General features: G+C 57.2%; 1 protein-coding gene across 2 annotated transcripts; it reads left to right on the top strand.

Annotated features, from left to right (window-relative positions):
• The first annotated feature begins 7,748 nt into the window (after positions 1 to 7,748).
• OSR2 (odd-skipped related transciption factor 2) lies at positions 7,749 to 13,768 on the top strand. 2 transcript variants are annotated; one of them, XM_037380717.1, is made up of 4 exons: positions 7,749 to 7,969; positions 10,908 to 11,634; positions 12,255 to 12,354; positions 13,097 to 13,768. In XM_037380717.1, the coding sequence occupies exons 2-4, from the start codon at positions 10,979 to 10,981 to the stop codon at positions 13,169 to 13,171; spliced, it is 831 nt and encodes a 276-aa protein (XP_037236614.1). In that variant the 5' UTR covers positions 7,749 to 7,969; positions 10,908 to 10,978; the 3' UTR covers positions 13,172 to 13,768. The 2 variants fall into 2 exon arrangements, with proteins under 2 accessions (XP_037236614.1, XP_037236613.1); XM_037380716.1 differs by having other exon boundaries at positions 13,015 to 13,768.
• Positions 13,769 to 22,191: the final 8,423 nt, after the last annotated feature.

Raw genomic sequence — 22,191 nt, 5'->3', positions numbered from 1 at the left:
CAAGAATCCTTTCAGGTGGCTTCATGAGTCTTCTTGTGGGGCCTTTCTTGGATCCAGAATATATTTTTTCACTTACTATAATTATCTTTGATTTCTCTGTCCTGAGCATTTCTGTTAATGATGAAGGCTTCCTCACAACTCTCCGTAGGCACTGTCCTAGGCTCCCTGAAAGCCTCTAGTCTTGCAGACACCGTTGATCCTTGCTCCCATCACAGCCGGGATGACTGTCATTCCAAAGCATTCCTTGTCCCAGGGTCACCCTTCCACGCACACCCCGCCTCCCAAAACAGCAGAGTGCTGTTCCGCACAGGTGGGTCCATCCAGCAGTTCAGAGACAGGCAGCCTGACAACAACAGTGAAATCCAAAAGCTTCTGGTTGCATTTAACAGTCAGTAATCATCAGGACAAATGAAGTGGGAAAGGGGAATACGTATTACATGTGAAACATTGTAGTGTGGCTGACAGTATCTCCTTCCCCTCTTCACTGATCTGAAAAGCTGAGAATAAGAGGCCTTGAGGCAGTTCTGTTTCTGCTGCAGTGTAACATCCTCAGCTTTCAGCACTTCTCTGGTGTTAAAATGAGTTCTGGTGCCGAAATGAATTGGATTTGTATTTTTTTTGGAAACAGTTCCCAAAGGGGTGTTCAAAAGAATAGCATAATGAACTAACAGTTTTCACCAGCCTATCATGGGTGAGCAGGTCAAATAAATGAAATGATTAGCACAAACAAGGCAGATCTGCAATAATTGTTGATAGTCCTTTTGAGATGGACGTCTAGTATGGACAGAACAGGGGAAACATCCATTTTCTAGTTTTCATCCTACCATTTACCAGCCTGTGTAGGTCTCTCAGATACTTCTGAGGGGTCTGTGAAAAGGAACTAGGGAGAGCAAGTGGCATGCCAGTCCTCTGAGCAGGGACCTGTATCAGCACGGGAACAGAAAGCAGAAGTCCATGAACACAGGAGGTGGAAATCCACTGCTGGGTCTCAACTCAAGATTCATCCTGGTTTTACATGCGTTCTGTCTGTCGCTGGCTCACGATACCCAGAGACCAGAGACTGTCTGCCATGACGGACTGGGTGCACGTGTTGCCATCTGAAGGGCTCGGTGGGATCAGAAGGGAAGGGAAGGGGAAGGGAGATCGAAGAGTATTCTTTACCGAAAAGTCTTCTGACTGGTCCCTGCCCAACTCAGATACATTCTTGAACTGATCTGTTCCTGTTCCCAGCTGTTTCTTTGACTGTACAACCTTTCTGTACTCCAGAATGATCTTGCCCTGATCTTTCTCCACAGTGGCTGTGGAGAGTTCATGGGGGAAAGGGGCTCTTTTTCCCATGCTGCAAGTTAGATCCAAGCTGTTCTGCTCTGAAAAATCTCCCAAGTGTATCAGTCAGCATCACACGCACAAACTTTGTATTGGAGCAGCCGTCCTTCCACCCGACAGGATGGTGCTCACAGTGGTGCTGTGAAGTGGCAGCAGGAGAAGTGAGGGGAACACCAGCATTTAAGGCAGAAACAAGGTGGTCATCGCAGATGACTGGGTGCCAACAACTTAACTCACGGAAAAGGACATGAAAGCAGGCACCATGAAAAATCTTGCCTAGAATGGTAACTGCTCTTGGGTTTTTTATAAGCTTTTATTCATTTATTTATTTTTATGACACAATTAGAAAATAATGGCCCTGATTCAGGAGGTCTTTTAAACCAGCAGTAAAACACACAATCAGCAGGTGACTTTGACACATAAAGAAACTGAAGCACCTGCTTAGGTACTGTCCTGGGTAGCAATGAACTTAAGCATGTGAGTTTTCAAATGCCTTACCATGGTAAGTTTTCCCTTGATTTCCTTGTGTTTCAGGAATCTTCAATAGCTTCGCTTTAAAAGATCCTGATTTCATTAAAAAGCATAGAGTTTCATCAGTGAGGATTGTCTGTACTTTCTAGGGGTGCGTCTGCCCGGGAACAACTGGTACTTTTTCGTAATATCCATTATTGTCCTTTTCTTTGAATTAGATGCCACAAACAACTGAAAAAACATGCAGAGATTAATACAGACATTGTGCACATCTGTAAATGATGATTTGCATATGCTTGCACCATGCTTGTAATGCTCTGAAAATATCTGAAATGCTCTGTAGTATCCTGGTTTATAACATATCCTTCACCACAGTTTACACATCGAGAATGCATGCTGAAAACAGGAAACACACATGCAGAGGGTAGGTAAAAGGGGATTACAGTGTACATATATTCAACAGAATAGTCCCAGTTTAAGAGTATCACAAGCATCAGGCTTGCATAAACAAATCAGTGCTTAACCCACAGATGTATGTAATGACCATATGGATTCTGCATGTTTACAACTGGAAAAAACCCTCTGAGCTTTTCTATTGTTTGCTGACTTTCACCCTACAGTATTAATTTTATTTACAAAAAACAAGTTATTTGCTGGGATACAGAAAGTTCTTAAAAAGAAAAGGAGTTATTTAATATACACCACAGGACAAGATGTATGGGCCCTGCTCTCTGCTGCCTTGGAGTTCTCACGTCCTAGGTGAGTTACGAGGCATGTGACCAAGTGTACAACTGCATTTCTTAAACCAATTTATTGCTTTCATACAATATTTCTCTTAGATTTCCCCTCTAACAGTTGGCTCAGAGATTACAAACTTCACGATCCTTCCAGCCCGAGGCAGCTGCAGAACTTCATCAGTGCCTGAAGCCCCCCTTTCCCCGGGAGCCAAGCCCATGAACCCGCGGCCATGCAGCAGGCAGGCGGCCCCCAAGCCCCGCCGCCCTCCACCTTGCGGGCTGTTATTTGGCACGTTCACCAAGCGAGGTAAAATGCCACCACCCGAGAGTAAGCAACGCTTGCCAGGCCGGGGACCCTCTGCAGTCCCTAGGCTCCAGGGGCGCGGCAAGGTATGGAGCGATAAGCAAGGGGCCCACTCGCGTGTGACGGCTGTCTGTGCTCCCAGCTGTGGCTGTAGGCAAGAGCCCTGCTCAGTGTTTCAGCCCTGACGGCAGGAAAGACTTTAGCCAAATGGTTTAAAACCAAACTATAATAAAGTACGGCACGTTGTATTTCTTTGTCTTGACAACTGCTCGTTTCAGGCACCACAAAACCATCTCGTTGCTGATGGCGGAGGAAGGAATGCTTTAAGCTAGAAGAGTGCGTTTATCGAACGCTTTTCTTCTTCCCCGAGGAGCTCAGCAGGCAGCAGGCTGGGGTGAGCGGGAGTAAGCTGCGGGTTTGGGCTGTGCTGGGCTCGCCTCGGGGCAGGGCACCCACACTCCCGGCAGGCGACGGATATCCCCGTCCGCAGGGCCGGGGCAGAGCATCCCCTCCGGCTGTGCCAGCCCCTGTGCCTTGGCTCCACGGAGACCCCCGGGGCCGCCCCGGCTCTCCTGGGCTCGGGGCCCGCCGTCGGGGCAAGGCGGCAGCCTCGCAGCGGGCGGCGTCCTCGGCCCGGTCCCCGCGGTGCTGGCGGCCGCCCCCGCATGCTCCCGCGCCCCATCCGCACCGTGCCATTGCGCCGCGGCGCAGCGCGCAGGCTCCGCGGGACGAGGGGTGACCACCGCCGGGCACATGGCAGCGCTGGCCTCGGCCGAGGCCGCTTTGGCGCTTCTCCCGGTGTGCCCGTCAGGCGGGCGGTCACCCGACGGGAGCGGGGAGCCGGGGCACGGCGGCTGCTGAAAAGCAACACTCCCCCCCACCCCGGGGCCTCGGTGCTCCCCAGCGAGGGGGGGGCGAGGAGGAGGCATCCGTCGGGCGGGCGGCGCTGGCAGTGCCCGTCGGGGGGGCGGCGGGGCGGCTCGCCCCGCTCCCTGCTGCCCGGGGGCAGCCCCGCAGCCGGTGACCGCGGGCACGGGCGGCGGGCGAGGCGGAGCGGGGGTTGCGCGCCTGTGCGAGACGCGGGAGAGGTGCAGCCCGCTGAGGTCGTTGTGTGCTTAATTGCTTTCTTCTTTTGTGGCAATTAATCACGGGGAGGTTTTACGGGGACCTGAGTCTGGGGGGAGGGAGTGGAAAGGGAGACGCTGAGCGGGAGCCGCATCGGCGGTGTCCCCCGCAGCCTCCGCGCCTCCGGCCGTCTCCGCCTGTTCGTGAAACCTTGGCGTTTCCTGACGGGTGCATTAAAACAAAACAAAAAAATCCCACCCTAATAAATCTGAGTGAAATAGGCAGTGATTTAGTCACCGAGAAACACCACCGGAATCAGATGCCAGATCGACGGGCGGTCACCGTTTTCCTGTTAAATAATAATAATAATAATAATAATAATAATAATAATAATAATAATAATAATAATAATAATAATAATAATAATAATAATAATAATAATAATAACGATTAAGCCAGCCCTCGGTGCGCGTGTAGCCCGAGCCGTCGGCAGCACCGGCCTGGCCGGGCGGCGGGCGGCAGCCCGGGGGTGGCACCGGCCGGCAGGTGCGCTCGGTGCCGGGCGGCACCTCTGCCCTGCGCGCCCCGGCAGCGCTCCCCGAGCCAGCGGCCGTCGGGAGCCGTCGGGGCGCCTCCCTAACCAAGGTGCGGGGGTGCCCTGCACCGGAGGCCGTGCTCCCGGCCCTTTCCCTCGGCGTGGCCCCTGGCATGAGCCGGAGCCGGCCCGGGTACCCCCGCGGGTCGGTGCTGCAGCAACACCCGGACGCGCCGACTCCGCTTCCGGCCGCCCCTTCTCCCTCCGGCGCCGGCTGCGGGCGCACCCCCGGGGCTCCCACCGAAGGTTTTGCCCCATTCATTTGAGCGGGGATGAGTCGCCCAGCGACCGCAGCCGCCCGCTGCTACCAGCGGCGGTTTGCTGAGGTCTGAGCCGCTTCGCGCCCGCACCGCGCACCGCAGCCGCGCCGGGCGCTCCGCGGCGGGGCCCGCCGCACCCCCTCCCCTCCCCGGGTGCGCTCCGTGCTCAGGACGGGGCGGGTGGTCAACGTTTGCCCCAGGCTGCGCTGCCAGCGGAGGATCTACTTTAATCAGTTCCTCTCAGCGAAAGCAAACACGGCCTATCTCCCTGCTGCCCTGGACGGAGTCCAGCGCTCCGGATACTTTGGGTTGTTGGGGTTTGGGTGGTCGCGGGTTTTTTTTTGGGGGGGGAGGGGACGGGGGGAGCGGGGGAAGGCTGAGATGACCGCGGCGGTGTGGGCACCGTCGGGACGCGCGGATGGGAGCCGGCGGCGCGGAGCACCCGTGGGCGGAGAGCGCCGCTGCCGCCCCCCTCTTCTGGGGGCACCGCCTCCCCCTCTCCCGGGCGGTGCGGGCAGGGCTGCGCGCCGGGGGCCGCGGGCGCGGGACAGGAGCGGGCCGGAGCCGGTGCCGGCGGCTGGCCGAGCGGGCAGGGCGCCGCGTCGACCTCCAGGGGGCGCTGCAGCACCGTGGGCCGCCGCCGCCGCCCGATGCGGGGCTCCGGGGCCCCCCCTCCCCGCCCCGCCGGGCCGCCCGGCAGTGCCCCGCGGCCGTCCGGGGCACAGCGGGGCCATGGGGTCTGCCCGGGCGGGGGGAAGGCCCGCGGGGGCGGGAGGGGCCCGCCCGGGGTGGACGTGGAAACGTGACGCGGAAGTGCGGGGCTCCGGCGGGACGCAGCGGCCTGTGCCCCCCGTGGTGTCACCCTTGCCCGACGGGTGCCCGCTGCGGCGGAGTCCCCCGACGTCCGAGGGACCCCGAGCTCTGGCGGAGGCGTCGGGCAGAGCGTCGGTGCCGGAGGGTCTCGCCGCCAGCTCTCGCCGCGCACCTGCTGGCCGGGCCGGGCCGGGCCGGGCCGGGCCGGGCCGGGCGGCGGCGCCCCGGGGTCACCGGGCGCTCCCTGCCTCCGCAGACGTGCTGGGCTGTCGCCGCGCCGCCAGTTAGCGGGAAGAAGGCGGCTTTCCCCGCTCTCGGTGTAGCCGAAAAGTACCACGAGTGGCCGGGGAGCGAACAGCCCGGGCAGCGGCTCTGCACCGCTCCGTGTCCCGGCTTCCCCCGTCCCCGCTCCCCAGTTCCCTCCGCTTTGAGGCTTTTTCGTTGCCTGGTCGTTTGGGGGAGGTTGTTGTCGTTTGGGTTTTTTTGTTAGCTGAGTTTGATTGTGGGCCGGTTTTTCTTTGTTATTGTTATTTTTTTTCCCCTAGCAAGTGCAGCTTATTTTTCCTCGCTGTAAAGGGCAAGAAATGACCGTTCTCCCCAAACAACCTCCCTCCGATCCTTGTGTCTGGGGGGTAGTCCCTGGTATCCCCAAGCCAGCAGTGGGGGACGGAAAATGCTGCTGTAAAGTCCCCTTTCCACTTCGTTCTTGAAGCAAGCGGCCTCGCTCGGGAAAGCAAAACAACGAGGGCATGGGGATCCCTCCCCCGCGCAGTGCCGGAGCCCCCCAGCCCTCGCCCCGCGCAGGCTCCCGCGGCCGCCCGCACCCACCGCGCACCCTGTCCGCGGGAATGGCTCCTTCTCCCGCAACTGTGACCCTCGATGTCCTCACTGCCCAGCAGACGACATACTATTTATTTAGGGCGACTGGGATTTAAATAAGGCGTTTTCGAAGCGGGACTTTATCAAAAGAAATGAAAAAGAGCCCGACCGCCAGCCTGGGCTGCGCTGCCCTGCGAGGAACGCAGCCAGACCTTCCTCTGCCGACTCCTATTCCCCTTCTTTGATTAATTTTTTTTCCTCCTGTATACTAAAAGGAAAAAAAAAAATCCCAATGCAGCCGTCACTTGCGTCCTCTTCTCTTCCGCGGGCTCGAATTAGCCGGCACAGACTCTACAGTGAAAAATTTTCAAAGCTGTTTTTAAATGCCATTTCTTCCGTCATCTTTGTATACTTCTCAAAGCCTACCTCCAATCTGCAGTCCAGATTATACAATAAGTTCCCCGTACATGATTTAAGTAACGCACAGAACAAGATAATGTTACAGATAAAAATTCAACCCAAATTCGCCGTCTGCAGCCAACAGTATTGCAGCTAACGACGAAACCGAACACAGTGCTTCAATCGAGAAATTCGAAGAGGGTCTCAGAGGCCCCATTTAGCAGCAAATTCCCCGGTAATAAATCGAAACTGCTTTCGAAACTATTTGTCTGTTCCAGGTAGAGATTTTGTGCTTAGTCACCGCGCATGGGGACACCTCGGCGCAGGTTGTCCTTCTGAATCTGCCTAAATAGCAGCTGAAGGGCAGAGCCGAATCGCTGAAGCGTCGGTCCATAGGGCGACCCGACGCGGCGGCCGCGGAGCCATTTGGACGTGAGCGTCACCTGCACCTACAGGTCCCCTCGGAGACGTGGGCGGCAACAGAACCCCCACGCCCTGGGTCTGGGGGTGTTATTTTAGGTATTCAAGCAAGTCGCGCCGCCTGTGTCACCCTGGCTGGGGCACTGCGGGCGGTGCGGCGCGGGGGGCGCGCAAATCCCCGCGGCCGCGGCCGGCAGCGGGGCGGGGGGCGCCGGGCTGCGCTCGGGGGGAGAAGTCACCTTAGGTGACGCGGGGGACGGGACGGGACACGACAAGCGGGGGGCGTCCTGCCCCTTTAAAACCCAGTTGCTACCCAAACACAAGTAAACAGTGGGGCCGGCGCGGCGGGGCGGGCCGGGGCCGGGGGCGGTCCCGTCCCGTCGGGGCGGAGCGGCGCGGCCCCGAGCGCGGGGCTGTGCGCGCCGCGGGGTGGGCCGGCGGCGGCGGCGGGCGGGCGGGGACAGCGCTCCACGCCACTCACCGCTGAAATGTGATGGACCGGGCAGGGGGCGGCTCAGACTCGCGCCGAGCCTCGCCGGGGTCGAAGGCGGGAGGCTGCGGGCGGGTGGCGGCGGTCTATGCCGGGGCGCCGGGACCGCCGCAGCCAGAGCTCCCAGCCGCCGCCCAGCCCTCCGCAACATGCCGGCCGCCGCCGGGCCCCGGCCCCGCTGAGCACCCCCGCTGTGGATCTAATGTCTCCGTGAAGGTGCCGCGGCCGCCGCCTCGGCTGTGCCCAGGGAGGAGCAGCCGGCTGCGGTAGGTAAGTGGCTCCCCCGGCCCGCCCTGCCCGCTGCCGTCGGCGGGAGCGGGGCGGCGGGGCCGCGGCCGGGCCCCGGGCGGGGGAGCGTCCCCTCGGCGGGCAGCGCGGGGCCTCCGGCGTTACTTTCAGTTTGCAGCTCCGCGGCGGTGGGGGTGCAGGTTCCCCCCGCACTCCGCGGGCGCGTTGATGCGGGGCCAGGCGGCAGGGGCCCCCGGAGCGCGCGGTCGATGTCCCGCACGCCGAGTCCCCCGCGGGGGGGGGGGGGGGCCGCTCCGTGCGTGGGCGCCGGGGCTGACCCCGGAGAAAGTCATCGCTCCGTGGAAACACCTGGCTGCGCGGGCAGCGGCGGCCGCGGCCGGCAAGGAGCGGAGGGGCCCCGGGGCCCACCCGCTCCCCGGGAACGGCGGCAGCGCCCTCGGGGCACGGCCGCGGCCCCGCCGCGGGAGGAAGGGGAGCGGCGGCCGGGCCCGCAGCTCGGCGGCAAGCAGGTAGAGAGGGGTGTACCGCCGAGGCACCGGGCTTAATTTAATTAAGCGCTCTGAATGGAAGGGGAAAAGGAAGTGCCAAGGTTTAAGTAACATCCGTTTTTGGTTGACTTTCCCCCCCCCCCCCCCGCACCTTGCTATAAGTAGCCTTAAAATCATGCACGGAAGCACCTTCTGGCCCCTTTTTGGTAGGATTTAATAGAGTTGCCTCCTAGTACAAATAGGAACGGGTGTACCGTGGTTAAGACGACAGCGTAGTTTGAAGTGTCTGCGTTAAAATAATGGATTTCGTGTTCGGAATAGTTTTTCGGACTTGGTTCTTTGACACGAAAACGAGCGCCGCGCAATGCCATCCGCACACGGAGCCACCGAAGGCGGCTGTACAAGACGGAGCCGTGCCCCACCGAAACGCTGCGCCCGCCCCGGCCGTGGCTCGCAGCCGGGGGCTCCCGAGCCCAGGCGCAGCCAGCCCGGGATGGGGGCAGGAGCCGCGGCAGTAGCCCGCGAAAAGAGATTGTATTGCCTCTGGGTCGGTTCCTGGCGGAAAACGAATAGGAACTCACACTACGACATCTTTAAAAATAACTCTCTATATAAAATCACCGTGTCGTCCCCCCCCCGAAATAAAAAAAAATAATTAAAAAAAAAAAGGTCGCTATAGATAATAGGCGGTATCGATAACGCTGTCCCCGGTCTCGATACAATCGCAAATGGGAAAATCTGGGCAGCAGCGGAGGAAACCCCGGGGAGCCGCGATTCAGGAAAACGAAAACAGGGGTGGGTAGCGCCGCAATTCACACCCAGCTGCGTTGCCGTATTTTTTACCCGGAGGGCCAATTCGGTGCAGTGCCACAAACGGGGACGAACGCTATTTTTGGAAAAATATCGAAAAGTCTCTTGCCGGCCAGAGGCTGCAGGGCGCCAGCGGAGCGGCCCGGGCCGTGTGGCGGCGGTGAGGGCGGCGGGCGGCGGCGGCCCGGAGGGGCAGGGACGCCGCTCCCGGGGCGCTGCTCTGCGCTCCGAGTTCCCTTTATTTTGGTGGTTGCTTTGGCTGTTTTGTTTTAGGACCTTTGGAGGAGGGAGGGGGGGGTGTGAGAAGGGTTCTTGTTTATTTTGGAAACTACACATTACCAGCCCCTCTACCTAAATCCCGGGAGGTGCTCGGCACCCTCGGCCCTACCTCTTGTTTACAGGCCCGGAGAGACCCCGGCGCTTGCTTTCGCCGCTTTCCTGGGTCATGGCAGCCGCCCGGCTACTGGAAGTGAGACCCCCACCCCCGAAAACAAGGGGAAAATAAAGGAGAGGGCAGGGGCTTGCCCCCCGCGCCGGTGCCCCCTGCCCCGCGGGAGGGGAGCGTCGCTCCGGGGGCGCCGAGGGGTCCCCGCGGGCGGCGGGAGAAGCGGGGCCCGGCGGTTGCGGTTGAATGGGTTGAGCGAAACCCTCTGACAGTCACACACCGCTCATTAGCTCACGGCCCCGCCGCTCCGGCTGAGCTCCCGGCCGGGGCACGGCGGAGGGGGTGCGAGGAGCTCGGCCGGACGGCTCCGTCCCGCCGGGGCTGCGCTCGTCCTTCCCGGCCCTGCGGGACGGAGGGAGCCGGCCGCGGGGCGAGCGCCGTGCCGGGCTGCCGGGCAGCCCTGGGCGGGCCAGGGAGGCCTCCCTGCGGGCCGGCCGCTTCCTCGCCGCTGGTGGGATCGCTGCGGCGCGGGGGGCTGGGTGGGAGGTGTGCGTGCGGGGCAGGAGCTGCCTCTCGCTCCCTCGGTTATCTTGATAAATGAGTTGTTGAAGGAAGAAAAATAAGCAGCCGAGCTGGGATAAACGCGGGGCTTATTGCCCCCCCCCCCCCCGCTTCCCACCCCGCCGCCCCCCGGGCCTGCCTCGGCTCTCCGTGAGCACCCTGCTCCTGCCCGGGGAGGCCTCAGCCAGGAGGGGTCGGGGTCGGGGCCTCCGCGCCCGCGGGAGGCCGGGCGGAGGGTGGGAGCGACGCCGGGGGCCAGGGCGGCGCGGGGGGCCGCAGGGAGGCGGCCCTGGGGGTCCCCGCTGTGGGCGCTGCGGGGGGACGGTGGCGGGGAACGGAGCGGCCCGGGCTCCGTTCCTGGTGTGTTTTTCCACGATTCGTTTAATTTGAATCCGCGGCACCTTCGGTTTGCTCGGCGCTGCGTTTTCTCCTTTTTGTTTTAATTCGAGGTGTGTGTTTCTGGGAGCGATACTTTGTAGGGTTTTTCACGCTTTAGCTTCTCCGGTCGAAGCGATCGCGCCGGTGGGCCGGTGGCGGCCGCGCCGGAGCAGGGGAGCCGGGGCTGCGGCGGGGCGCTGGGGCCGCGGCGACGCCGCGCACCGGAGCCGTGCCTGGCCCTCCCTGGCTCCGCCGCTGCGCTCGCCTCGGCTAAGGGGAACCACGCTGCTCTCAGTAAAAGCCTTTCCCCCCTTCTTTCTCCCTCCTTCCTTCCTAGGATTTTCTCCCCGTCTCGAAAGCCCAGCAGAGGCACCGGCTGTGCCGCCGGCCTGCGCCCGCCCCGGGAAGATGGGAAGCAAGGCTCTGCCAGCCCCCATCCCGCTGCACCCATCCCTGCAACTCACCAACTACTCCTTCCTCCAGGCTGTGAACACCTTCCCCGCAGCTGTGGACCAGTTGCAAGGTCTGTACGGACTCAGCGCCGTGCAAACCATGCACATGAACCACTGGACATTGGGCTACCCCAATGTGCATGAAATCACGCGCTCCACGATCACGGAGATGGCGGCCGCCCAGGGCTTGGTGGACTCCCGCTTCCCTTTCCCCGCGCTCCCCTTCGCCACGCACCTCTTCCACCCCAAGCAAGGGGCCATCGCCCACGTCCTCCCAGCCTTGCACAAGGACAGGCCCCGCTTTGACTTTGCCAACCTGGCCGTGGCCGCCACGCAGGAGGACCCTCCCAAGGTGGGGGAGCTCGCCAAGCTGAGCCCCGGACTGGCCTCGCCCCTGTCGGGCATCAGCAAGCTGTCCCCGGACAGGAAGCCCTCCCGCGGCCGCCTGCCCTCCAAGACGAAAAAGGAGTTCATCTGCAAGTTCTGCGGCAGGCACTTCACCAAGTCCTACAACCTCCTCATCCACGAGCGGACCCACACGGACGAGCGGCCCTACACCTGCGACATCTGCCACAAGGCTTTCCGGAGGCAGGACCACCTGCGGGACCACCGGTGAGGGACCACCGCGACCGGGGCCGTGCCGCGGGGAGCTGGGCTGGGAGGGAGGAGCCGCGGGGTGGGAGGGGGGGGGTGAGGCTGAGCCGCTCCGGGCCGAGCCGGGAGGGCAGCAGGAGGAACCCCCCCGCTCCGGCTCCGGAGGGACCCGGGCACCCAAAGCTTGCGTCCCGCGTGGGACGGGCACCCGCGGGGGGGGGCAGGGGTGAAGCCCCCGGGGTTGTTATGCTTCCGAAGCGCGGCCTGGGGGGTGCGGGGGGGAGGACGGGGCACAGCTGGGCGCCCCCCCGCTCGCCCCCCTCCACCTCCGCACCCGCGGCCGGTGCCAGGCGGAGGGTCCGCGCTGCTTTCGGGGGAGAGCGGGCTTGGCTCCGGCCGGCGGAGCACATGCTGTCCCGATCTGTCACCGGAGAGTGCCATCACGCCTCGATAGGAATTATTGCGAATGTTTTGAACGGATAGAGGAGTTTCACCATGAACAGAATTGAGGGTGGGGTGGGGGGAGCGGGTCCTGAGGGGGGCGTTTGGGGGGGAGCCGGGCCTGGGGGAGCAGGTCCCGGTGGTGGGTGCTCCCCGCGCATCCGGCAGCGCTGCTCACACCTCGGGTTGCCTTCCAGGTACATCCATTCCAAAGAGAAACCCTTCAAGTGCCAGGAGTGCGGGAAGGGCTTCTGCCAGTCCAGGACCCTGGCGGTCCACAAAACCCTACACATGCAGGTGAGCCCGGCGCTCCCCGGCCTCCTCCACGCGTGTGCCGCCGCCGTGGGGCAGGGGCGGCGGCTGCCGGGGGCACGGGGCTCCGCTACGGAGCCGAGCGAGAGGGCTCCGGCACTTGACGGCTCGGTGCTTCCCCGGGGGGCGGGAGGCGGCCGGCGGTTATCTCAACGGCCGCGGGAGACCCGCGGAAAAACGGCGGCCGCGGGCGACGGGCTTAAAGCCGTCGGGGACGCGGTTGGCGGCGGGCAGCGAGGCCCGGGTTTGGTTTTGCCCACGCCGCTGCTTCGAGGCGTTTTTCGTTGGGGGCTCCAGCCCTGCCTCGGCGGCGGCAGGCACGGTGCGGAGCGGAGCGCCCTGCTCGCCCGCCGGCCCCGCCGCGCAACCGGTCGGGCAGCGGGAGCCCCGGAGCGGGAGGGCGGTGCGGCGGCCGCTTTCCGTGCGCCCCAGGAGCGCCAAGTGCCACGGAGCGAGAATAGAAAATAAGGCTTTTGGGGCAGGACAGGGCGAGGGAGGCGGTCTGCCGTCCGCCCGGGGCTGCTGTCGTTCGTGTCCAACCCCGATATTTCAAGTTGTGCGTTGCGATAAGAAAAAAGTGCAGTGATACGGTAAACCAGGTAGTTTGTGAAGGATTAATCCTTTGCTTGCTTCAAATCTGAACAGGAATCTCCACACAAATGTCCCACATGTGGAAGAACCTTTAATCAAAGAAGTAATCTGAAAACTCACCTTCTTACCCATACAGACATCAAGCCCTACAACTGTGAGCAGTGCGGCAAAGTGTTCAGGCGAAACTGTGATCTACGGCGGCACAGTCTAACTCACACCCCGCGGCAGGACTTCTAGAGCAGCCAGGGACCCGCGCCCGCTCCGGCAGCTCCAACTTGCCCATTTTACTCAAGGACTGTATTGTAGGAACTCATGACACGCACACACACACAGACACGGAGACACACGCAGATTCGGGGCCAAGCTTTCCTACCACATGTCTGCGAAACTCGTTTAGAGAGTGTGGACTGCAGGATCGGGCCCCTCTCCAACCCACACCCAGGCGTAAAGCTCATCTTGTAGATACTCGCGGCTCATTTTAGAGCTCTGTACAGAATGTGGTTTTCTTCGTTTGTTTGTTTTGTATCGTCGTGTCAGATGCACATCGATAACAAATGGGGGAGGCAAAGTATCTCTTAAAAGTGTATTTCAAAATAAATCCTTTCTTTTTTTCCAAATACCTCTTGCCTTGTTGTATTATTCTCTGAACACTTGGGCTTTCTTTTTCCTGCTGTGTCAATGCGGTGGTAAAGCATATTGAATAAATTTCCTAGCCGGGTAATTGTACTGTCACAACAATTTTGGTGATCGCTTTTGTTTGGTCTGTTTCGCTGTCGCTGTTGTGTTATCTATTGTTAAGTAAAATGAAAGTGCCGTATTTGAGAGTTTATAGCTCTATTACTTAATAGTATGAATGTCTAAATATTAACTTCTGTACTTTTTATTTTCCAGAACGATTATTTTTTTTAAGAAGAGAAAGAAAGAAATACTTGCAAATAAACACATCTTAGGAAATAATGCATAGAGCCGTTCTTACGCCAAAGCGGCTTATTAGTAACTTATTTGTAATCTGCCCATATATTGTAAAAGTCATCCCTCTCGCGGAGATTGCAGCAGGCAGCCTCCTGCCAGTAGACTTTGGACACGGGCAATTCAGCCCGCGTAGACAGGGACTTTATCCTGCAGAAGACGATTCTTTCCCGACAGCTCTGGACGCAAACAGCGAGGCGCAAATACCGCCCCCCGCCCCGGGGCTCATCCGCGGCCCCTGCGGGCCCCTCGCAGAGCGGTGGCGCGGGCAGCGGGGACCCCCCCCACGGCCCCCTCCGTCCGCGCTGCCCAGCGAAGGTCGCTCCCGGAGAGGGGGACAGACAGAGGAGGGCCGAGGAGAGGAGCTGTTTTCCCCTCCCGGGACACCCTCACCCCACTGTGGGGGCCTTCCTGCTCCCTCCTTCCCTCGCCACCTCTGTCAGCCCTCAGCCCTTCCCCGTCGGGATGACCTGGTGGCCCGGCAGCCGGTGCTGCGTGGTCAGTGCCTGCACCCGGTATGCAGGCTAACAGGGTGGTGGCACCGCCCCCTGGGCTCCCCTCCCTTGCCACCCTTATGAGCCACTCACCAGTGCCTCTGGTCCCCTCTGGGAAGGCCTGGTGCCAGTGCTGAGGCATTTTCCCCTCACGTGTTGCAGGGTAGCAGTCCTGGACGTGCATCCCCTCCTCTGCCATCCTACTGCTTTTCATGCTTCTGGCACCCTCTCTGCAGTGTCTTGGGTAGTTTGGGGCCCCCAAAAGTTCTTCTCTCCCAGGCTGGGGACACCCATCCTGCCCTACTCCTCTCCCAAACTAAGGACCAGGTTAGAATGGCAGGGAGAAATCTTTCCCCTCCGGCTCAGCTCAGGGAGCCCTGTTTGGGACTGGGGGGAGCGAGCCCCTTGCACCCAGCTCAGCGGGGAGGGCTCCACCTAGCAGGGTGCCAGGGCTCCAGGATGATGCATGGTGGGATCACAAGTGCCAGCAGGCCCGTGGGGAGCAGATACTGACAGAGCTTGGGTGGCTGTGGTGTCCCTATCCCCATCCATCGTTGTTCCTGTGGCAGGGAACCACACTGCCTGAACCCTGTTAATGAGTAGCAAGTCAAAACCAGCAGTGTCTGGGCTGCTGTCAGGCCGTCCGCGCAGAAAGGGCTGCATTACTGCCTGTGGCTGCTTGTTATCTGTTTGCTACCTCGGCAGAGGGCTATCATGCCCATTCCTCTCTGCCAGCCCTGCTGTACCCCATGCCAAGGCAGCCAGCTGAGTTTCCACTGATGCCGGGCAGACCATGGCAGTCTCAATCAGCCAAAATTTCTTACGTGATGAAAGCCTGTCTCTCCATCTGCTCCTGTCCAGCAAGATGGGAAGGGAAAAAAATGTTTCTGCAGCCAGAAATATTGGTCTCCTGGGCGAAGAACAGCCTCTCTAGTTAAAGTTTATTTAAGGGCCATCTCCTGTCTTCCTCTTCAGACCCCTGACTTGCACCCCTTGCCTCGCTGGGGTGCTGCACCCTGTGACTGCATTTCTCGTCCTCCGTGCTGGTAGCTCCCGTCCTCCCCCTCCAAACTGCTCCTCTCTCCACACCACTCCTTTCCAAACGTTGCTCCATGGGCATCTCTCACTCCCTCTCCATAGGCATCTTCACAGTGTTTGATTTCTTCCTATCTGACTGATCTTTCTTTCCCCCATGCATTCCCATTCTTCCAGTAGGTTATTTCCTCTATCCTTATTGTTCTCTGAGTTCCTGCCCCTAGGCCCTTTTGCATCCCCAAGTACGCTCAGCAAGGCTGGGATAACTCCGTTCAAGTAAACACCCCTGTCAGGATACATATGGGCTCAGTCCGCGCCTCCTAGGCTAAGTTCTATGTGCAGTTTGTTTGGAAAGAACTTAATCACATGAACGATATCAAAGGATGAAATCAAAATGATTGCATATAGCTACAGTTTTATTTAATTGTTTGGGGTTGCTTGTTTAGTAATCTTCCCCCTGAGCAGACACAGACTGTAAATTTGTCTTCTGAGGATTTCAAAAGTTCAGCGGCCAGAACAAAGCCCAAATTGCTGAAGAAGGGCAATGACAAGTATCTCTAACAGTTGGCCCCTGGACTGGTTTTTAAATTTAAACCAGTAGCTATCGTCTTAAAATATCAGAGGATGATTTAGTATTTCTCTTCACTATCAATACACTTGCCCGTGGCACTGACACGCTCCATTCACTTTTTAAAAGTTCATCTCTCCCTGGGAGTTTTAAGAGACAGCTGTAAAGAACATGTTAAAATACACATACGGTTTGTCGGTTTTTTGACCTGTTGGGAACAGAAACAAGTTCTGTAAAGCTATTTTTTGGGGAGGGCTAGGGTTTTTATAGCCATAAAGTGCCATCCTGACTTTCACAATGCAAACACTAAATACGCTAATATTCCCATGACTGCTGTTTGTGTCTGTGTGAAGTTTTCTCCCTTCTGGAGCTCAGTCCCAGAACACAGCATGCAGCTCTGTGCTTCCTCAGTTTCCTGGAGCTTCCCAAACCACCTGCCTCCCACTTCCCTTTGTTCCTCTCTCTTCCTTTCCCCCTTCTTTTTCAGCGCTCCTTTTTTTTTCCTGGGCTGGCACCGTTCTTTCTGTACCTTTAGCTGTGTTAAAGGCAGCAGCTGCAGTGGAATAGCAGGGAAAAGGACTAGCTGTGCTAAACACCAGGGGAAAAACCCAGCAGATAATAAGATATAATATGGCCATAATCTCCATTTTGGGGGGGGCAAATCAGATTAAAAAAATATCGTCCTTTAGGTTGCATCTGAAAAGTGAGCTTTTTGTGCATTAGTTGCTGAAATGATGCTGTCTGCAACTGATAGCAGGGCCGTTCAGCCCAGCTATGTGTGCATAATGCTTTTCTATGAAGTCATCTATTACATAGCTACAGCACGCCATGCTATTCCAGACCAGCACAGACTATTCCTGATGCCAGCACAGCTTTGCTGGCAAAGCCCAGCTTTTTACTGGTACCACCTCAGGAACATGCACAGCTGGATCTGAACGGGAGACAGCCCAGCAGCATCCCAGGAAAATGGCATGGCTGTGTCTGGCTGGGGCTAAGGGCTGGTGCCAAGGGTCCCACTGTTTGAGCCATTTGAGTAAAACGTGTGAAAACCCCATTATTTATTGAAACACACCATCCCCCAAAACACCCCCCACCCACCCACCCCTTCCTTTTTGCTCTTCCTTTCTTCTCACTGTTCTACTTCTGGATGGAGCTGCTTCTCTCACCCTGGCCTCATCCAGTACTACACCCTGCCTCCTGCCTAGTCTCCTCTCCATCTCCTCTACTCTCTACTTTTTTCCTCCTGTTTCTTTTTTGCCTTCCCATGTCTTACTCTGTGTTTCAACCTCCTTTTCCTAAGCAAATTCCCTTACTCAGACTTCTTGATTCCCTCTTTTTCAACCATCCCAGTTTCCACTTGTTGCCTTTATCTGTCCTGCAGGCACCAGCCCATACAAGCCTCTCTCTCTTCACTGACCCAGAGCTTGTTTTCCTGACATGGTACTTCTCACGTGCTGCTGGTCCTTCCTTGCTGTTGCCATTAATTGATGCCACGTCCACATGGCACTCAGGATGCATCACTGCAGGTGTCATAGACATATTCAGACCATTTTAAGCATGCTTTGTCTGGCACAAAGCTGGCAGTGTTGTCCTAGAAGGTGGGACCTGGTAGCCCTGGTTGCTCAGGGTGGGAGTGCTGTTGGCAGCAGCACGGCAGCCCCTGGACTTCATGGCCCTCATGGAGGTCAAGAGGAGCCAACAATTTCAGGTGAGTGAAAAAGTAATGTACTGGCCCCAAAATGTCAAGACAGTTTGTAGCTAGTCAGCAAAGATGCACTGATGGGTCACAGCCTCTAATTGCTCTATGCTCCTAATACTGTAACTGTGTATAGTCCTTTATGTGTAAAGGAGTGACTTGATCTACCAAACTGCATTACACAAGGATTTAGGCATATGTTGCTTTTATTTTAATATTGTACTCTGTTTCCAGCTTATATTTCTTTCCTCTCGGCACCTCTTTTCCTCCCTACTTATGGAAGCTTTGATTAGTTCTTTTTTGTACTTATAACAGTGTACTTAAGGCAAAAATAGGGTAGCCAAGAAGTTATTCTTGTTGAAGTTATTAAAAGGAGGAACACTTAGATTTAAAAATGCTTATTTACATTCAAAATAAAGGCATCACATCTGTATAAAACATTCATTTTAATCTCTACTTTCAAAAATATAGATGTGGCTGTTTGTGAAACTTTTTCTAGAAGCTTCTGGTCTATCAAATAGGAGAGGCAAAAATATCTACACTGAGAACACTAAACATATTTTCTAAATCTGCAGAAATAAGGCAATGGAAGTGCAGGCTGCTCCCCCTCTTTCAAACCTCCATCGCAAGCCTGAGCACCCTTTCCCAGATGCTATTTTCAAACACCAGCCAGGGCTATGATGAGCAGAGCAGGACCCAAAAGCATATATAATCCTGTGTGCAGTGGCCTCGTGCCTTTATCCCCACATGGCTGAGCCACAGCAGTGCATGGCCGCCTTCCCCGGGAGGGCTGCTTCCTCTGTCAGTGTCGGGGCAAAACTTTGCAGTGCAGATCGACTTTAAAAACTTATTTTAAAATTTACTGCTACGGAAAACACCAAGCTCAGCCTGAAGTGAGTGGTCTACACAGCAGCATGGCTGTCGTTGTGGGGAGTGCCAGCAAGCTGTGCCCCCAGCCCACACACCAGCAGGGTGGGCACATGGGCAGCATGGCCCCGGCAGGGACCTTGTGTGTTGTGCGGGCACATGCAACGGCCCCAGGGGATGGACAGACGTCTCCTCTCAGATCTGGTACCACTGGTTGAAGGTGGCATTTCTCCTGGCTGTAGGCTACCACCAGCCCCAGCAGCCAGGCCTGGCAGCTGTCAAGGGGTTGGTTTGGATTTTAGGGAGCTGGCGGAGTGTTCCCACCAGCTGTCCTCCATTGGGGCCGCAGGGAAAGGGGGTTGAGGAGGGTGCCGGGCAGTCCCTGGGCTGCTTGGGAAGAGCTGAGCGACTCTCCAGGTCTTCAGGGTCCATCGGCCACCAGCCTGCTGTCTGTAGAAGGGGAGCAGCACGACTTTTGCTTCCCTGAAATTCTCGTAGGATCCAGAGAGTGGCTCCATCGCCTCACAGGGCTGAGGGCCGCAGCTGGAAGATTACAAAACCCAGCTCTTTCAGATTTCCCTCTGCAGAAATCCCCTGGACTTCTGGCTTTGAAACGAGCAACGTTCACCTCCTCTGTGCGGATCAGCAGCAAACCTGCCGGCGCGGGCAGCGCTGGTGGTGCCGCAGGCAGCACCCTGGGGCTCCCACCCCTGCAGCAGCTCCTGGCTGCATGCTCATGAGGGCTCTCCTACACACTAGGGCGTTTTGGAGACTTGATTGCTCGTCTGGGGGAAGCAGACTGATTGATTGATTGATTTTCGTCTTTCAAGCGCAAGAGGAAGTAAAAGCTTTATTTCTTTTTTCCTCTGAGATTATTTACGAGGCACTGTCTCTGACATTGCCAGCTGACATCCTTTGGCGTCACTACCACTCAGTGCACTGAAGATGCCTCAAGGTGTGTCAGTCGTGCTTCACGTCAGCGTGCCTTGACGTATCTATCTCTTTGGCTGGGATTGAAAAGTACAGTTTCTAAATCTCCCGGTGACCCATTTTGCATGGATCACTGGTGTGCTAGAATGTAGCTGCTCCTTCCCATCGTGTTAATGCAAGTTTGCCTGCGTTCAAAGCAGCCTGTGCTCCGTGTGCCACACTGATCACTCAGGGAAACCTCGTACTTGAATCTCTGTGTGAAAACGGGCTTGGCTGCTCCAGGCTTGATACTTTCCACAGAAGTTAGGTGCTTTCATTGCTAAATCAGGGTCCTTTTATTCAAACCTTGTAAATTCTTTGGCTTGATAAACACAGGCAGACAGCTGGATTACGTTCATCGGGGGCTCGCAGTCAGCAAGCACAGCGAGTGTCCCAGATCGCAGAGGCACCCTCTCCGCCCCAGGTCCCATGCCCCCCCCAGGCTGAGCTGGGCAGCACTGCTCAGCGCTCAGTGTGTCAGCAGGAAAAGGACCAAAGCACCTGCAAGGGAGCAACTCAGAGCCATGTACAGTCACAGGCTGCCTGCCGGAGTGCCCTTGAAGCCAGTCCTGGAGACGGCCCTAATTAATATTTCCAGCGCAACCTCGTGGCTCCCTGTGCGGTGCCGGCTCTGCACTGCCCTGTCTGCCTGTGCACTGGGCTGGCGGGAAGGCAGACCCTCAGGGGCCCTTCTAGAAGGCCCCGAGGCCCAGCTGTGATGGCAGATGGGATTCATGGGCAGCTCCAGCCCCAGGCATGCTCAGGCTGCCAGCAAGGGCAATGCAAATGCAGCGCACCTGCCTGCAGGGCACCCTGGCCTTCAGAGCCCTTTCAAGGCTACCTGGCTGGGGTACAATGTAAACCTGGCCCTGATTTAGTCCAGGAGCTGGTTCTGCTGGGATGAATCATTTAACCACACAAGCACCCCATGACTCTACCTCTCATTTCCATGTCGTGGCCTCCTTTGCCCACTCCACAGTGGAAATTATGGCCTGGTCCCATCCTGGAGATGCATGGGCATGGGCTGCCACAGAGAAACACTAGAAAGACAAGGAAGCTTTCGAGGGGATTTCAGTTACACAGATAGCAGAATGAGTCTGGGTGAAAGGGTCAGATCCTAATTGTCTTCTTTTGTCATGCACACATTATCCTCAAATTTTATTTCATGGAAAAGTGGGTCTTGAAATTAATGCTGCATTAAGAGGCATGTGGCAGCTCATACCATCACATGTCATGTTCTTGCCAAGCTACAACCATATCTTTGTCATGATTCATATTTTTAAACTTCCATTTAAAAAAATGAAAAACAGTTTTTCAGCAGTTCAGCTGTGGGCAACTCACATGTTTCTGAGTCTCATTTGCCTAGTTAAAAGAAAAAACATACTCTAGAGGCACAAAGTTTTTAATGGAAAATTGGACTGTGATGCAGTCGCATGGTCCTGTCCTTTCCTGGGGGCACAACAGGCTGAGTTCCCTAAAATCACCCAATAAATCCAAATGAGCTGGGATTACAGTGCAGGATCGAGGGCTGTAGGTGGGGACCTCTCTGCCTTCACCCAAGTCTAGCCCTACAGGGGCAGCATTTGTTTGTTTGCTTCAACAGGGTTTTCCAACTGGGAAGTGAGGATACAGGCAGATGAACAAGTTACTGCAGGGAAAACAGGGGGTGTGAAAGTTCAGCATCTCAGCTGCTGCCAAGAAACTGCTCTTATGTATTCTTTAACCCCCTCATAAACACAAATACACTTCCCCTCTCCTACAGCGGATGAGATACCTGGCTTTTGCTACACGGTACTGCTGGGTAAGAGGCTGCATGTGGACACTTGCCACCAAAGAGACCGAGCTATAGGTTGATGCTACCTTGTCCGGCACTTAGTTGGTTGTCTCCCTAAACTCTGGGGCACAACAGGTTAATTTTCCTAAAAGCCCCACAGCAAAGACCTTAATCAGATGAGGGAATGGCACGGGAGCTTCCTTGCTCTACCGCTCTGTGGCCTTTGCCCCACAGCCACTTGCAGGCAGCAACCTGGTTTGACTGAAATTCTTCAGGTTTCAGCAACAGGAAATTGCAGATGAGAGAACGCGCTGTAAAGTGCACTTACACAGTTTCAGTCGCAAGCTGTGAAAAGTAGCAGCTCCCTGAGCTCTCAGCTTTAACACTGCTATTAATATACCATTTTTTCTAATAGCATTGAGATCAACCAAGGATCAGGGCCTCGTTGTAGTAGACAACCTCCCAATGGCGTTCAAGAAACCCCTGTCCTGCCATCACATGGTTCGTTGTCTAAGCATCCCAGCAAACCACCGAGCCCATTATGGTGTCCTAGCCGCAATGAAGAGGGTTAGGAAGGTGGCTTTATTTTTAAATCTAGTTTTGAGGGGTTTCCTCTGCCAGGCACCCTGAAATGCTCCTCACAGCAATTGTAGGTGATGTTCAGGGGCCATGAGAGAAGAAATTGTGGTTTTGGCCAGTGCATTATTCCTTCTCCCTGGGGAGCCCCACGGACTGTTCTCACACAGGTGTGGGCTGGAGTGCTGGTGAAGGAGGAGATCCCTGCCCCAATATCGAGTGGGCTTTGCAAACTGCCCCCAAGGACTTAACACCACTCTGGTTTCCATGCTGCGCTCACCAG

This window comes from Falco rusticolus, chromosome 3, assembly GCF_015220075.1.
Source record: "Falco rusticolus isolate bFalRus1 chromosome 3, bFalRus1.pri, whole genome shotgun sequence".
NCBI classification, from domain to species: domain Eukaryota; kingdom Metazoa; phylum Chordata; class Aves; order Falconiformes; family Falconidae; genus Falco; species Falco rusticolus.
Note: the sequence above shows the minus strand (reverse complement) of the source record. Positions and strands in the feature narration are given on the sequence as shown.